General features: G+C 44.1%; 2 protein-coding genes across 2 annotated transcripts in view; both read right to left on the reverse strand.

Moving 5' to 3' along the window:
• LOC126383201 (E3 ubiquitin-protein ligase TRIM63-like) overlaps positions 1-2,213 on the reverse strand; it is a 10,913-nt gene that overhangs the window by 1,320 nt on the left and 7,380 nt on the right. The window contains 4 exon segments of the mRNA XM_050033677.1: positions 453-703; positions 940-1,064; positions 1,151-1,173; positions 1,578-1,906. Coding sequence (XP_049889634.1) covers positions 453-703; positions 940-1,064; positions 1,151-1,173; positions 1,578-1,906 — 728 coding nt within the window.
• LOC126383200 (dnaJ homolog subfamily C member 5-like) overlaps positions 1-2,213 on the reverse strand; it is a 24,746-nt gene that overhangs the window by 1,289 nt on the left and 21,244 nt on the right. The window lies entirely within an intron of this gene.

Raw genomic sequence — 2,213 nt, forward strand, 5'->3', positions numbered from 1 at the left:
TTTTTCTTCAGATAAATCTGATAATTGTTGCTCAGTCTCTTTACTTATTTATTTAGTAGAGTGTCCACACACCTTTTCATTCTACACATACATAGAGGTATACTGGTGGCTTTACAGCCTACATTTTATTGATTATCTCTGATCCCCACGCTCAATTTGGTCGTTGCCACAGTGCGACGCAACACCACTGACGCTAGGTGGCGCCAAGCTAAAAAACAAATGAATCCTATCTGTTGCCTCTTTAATTAAATAATATTTAAAATTTTCAACAGATTAAAACGTGATATAAATACAATACATATATATATTTATATATATATATATATATACATACATACATATATAAATATATAAATATAATACATTAATGTAATATATAAATTTATGTAACGAATCTAAATCATGTTGACGAATTGACTTCATGTTCCTGAATGCACCGTGTGATGTCATACCGAAGGGGCGGGGCCTTGAGTGGGGAGGGGTGGAGGAGGAGGGGCCTGTGTGGTTGCGGAGGGGGTGGGGCTTTTTGACTGTGTTGGTGTCTGTGTCACGGTGGGCGGAGCCTCTGGGGGTCTCTGAGGGGGCGGGGCGGAGAGCTGAACACCTGCAGGCTGAACAGGAGGCGGCGCAGGCTGCTGATTGGATGAGGTCGTCCCTCTGACCTCCACTGCTTCGTCTTCATCGTCTTCATCATCTTCATCAACTGAGGAGGCAGCAGAGGGTTAATGTGAGAGCCAATAAGCTGCTGAGGNAGAGCTGAACACCTGCAGGCTGAACAGGAGGCGGCGCAGGCTGCTGATTGGATGAGGTCGTCCCTCTGACCTCCACTGCTTCGTCTTCATCGTCTTCATCATCTTCATCAACTGAGGAGGCAGCAGAGGGTTAATGTGAGAGCCAATAAGCTGCTGAGGTCACCTGTGAGGACTTCCTGTTTCTTACGTTTGATGAAGTCGACGCTCATCAGCGCTCTCCTCTGATGCTCAAAGTTAGCCGTGAAGTGATCCATCTTCTCGTAGCCATGTTGGACTTTATCCATGTGAGACGTGTTGGTTCCCTCCACGATCCTGAACACAGGTCATTGTTAATAACCACTAATATCTGATCAATATCATCGTTATTATCAATCAAAGACTGCGGCTGTTAGACTCACTTCTGTAGCAGAGGTTTGGTCGTCTGTAGGAGGACAAAATAACGTTACTGCTGACACATTTACATTCATTCAAGTGTTGCCTTTCAAAATAGGACACCTTTATTTCAAAGTAAGAGGCTTTTACATGAAAACAAGAGCCCTTTATTTCAAAACAAGAGGCCTTTATTTCAAAATAAGACACCTTTATTTCAATATAAGAGCCCTTTATTTCAAAATAGGAGGCTTTCATTTCAAAATAAGACACCTTTATTTCAAAATAAGAGGCCTTTATTTCAAAATGGTAGGCTTTTATTTCAGAGTAAGAGCCCTTTATTTCAAAATAAGAGCCCTTTATTCCAAAATAACAGCCCTTTATTTCAGAGTAAGAGCCCTTTATTTCAAAATAAGAGGCACACCCTCCTGTCAGTCTGGGTGCGTTCAGGTTCACCTGCAGGAACACAGCCATCTCGGACTCATCCATGGTCTGGATGGCGGTCTCCAGCAGCTTGGCGGTGCTCTCCAGGTGTTCGGTGTACTTCCTCCTCAGACCTCTGATGTAGTCGAGTTTCTCCTCCTGCTCGGAGTTGATCCTCAGAGTCATCTCGCCTTTCCTCTCCTCCATCAGAGCATACAGGTGATCGAACGTCTCGCACACCTTCGACTTCTGCCTGCGACCATTCTCCTGAAAACACTCAGAGTCAGTAACGTCAGCACAAACGCGTGTGAACGCTGCTCCAAACATTTAAATCATTATATAATCAGAAATAATAATTAAAGCTGTTGGGATGCAGCAGAGTGAGTTTCACTTCAGCTGAATCACTCAGTCTGTTTCCATGGAAACAGTGAAGAGGAGCTACAGTCCCAGCTGGACGAGGACATCTAACTGGCCTCCTGTCCTTGTCCCAGTATACAAGCACGGGAGGGGAATCCATTTATTGAGCCAAGTATGTGCGACTCCTCTACGATAGGTGGAGATATGCCCCCTTTCAGCTTGTTAGTATTGGACCTTTTTCCTGTTGACCTATTACGTCACAGACCAAACAATGGACAAACAAGTTAGCTACGGTTAGCTAGCAGCTAACTG

Source organism: Epinephelus moara, chromosome 21 (genome assembly GCF_006386435.1).
Source record: "Epinephelus moara isolate mb chromosome 21, YSFRI_EMoa_1.0, whole genome shotgun sequence".
NCBI lineage: Eukaryota > Metazoa > Chordata > Actinopteri > Perciformes > Serranidae > Epinephelus > Epinephelus moara.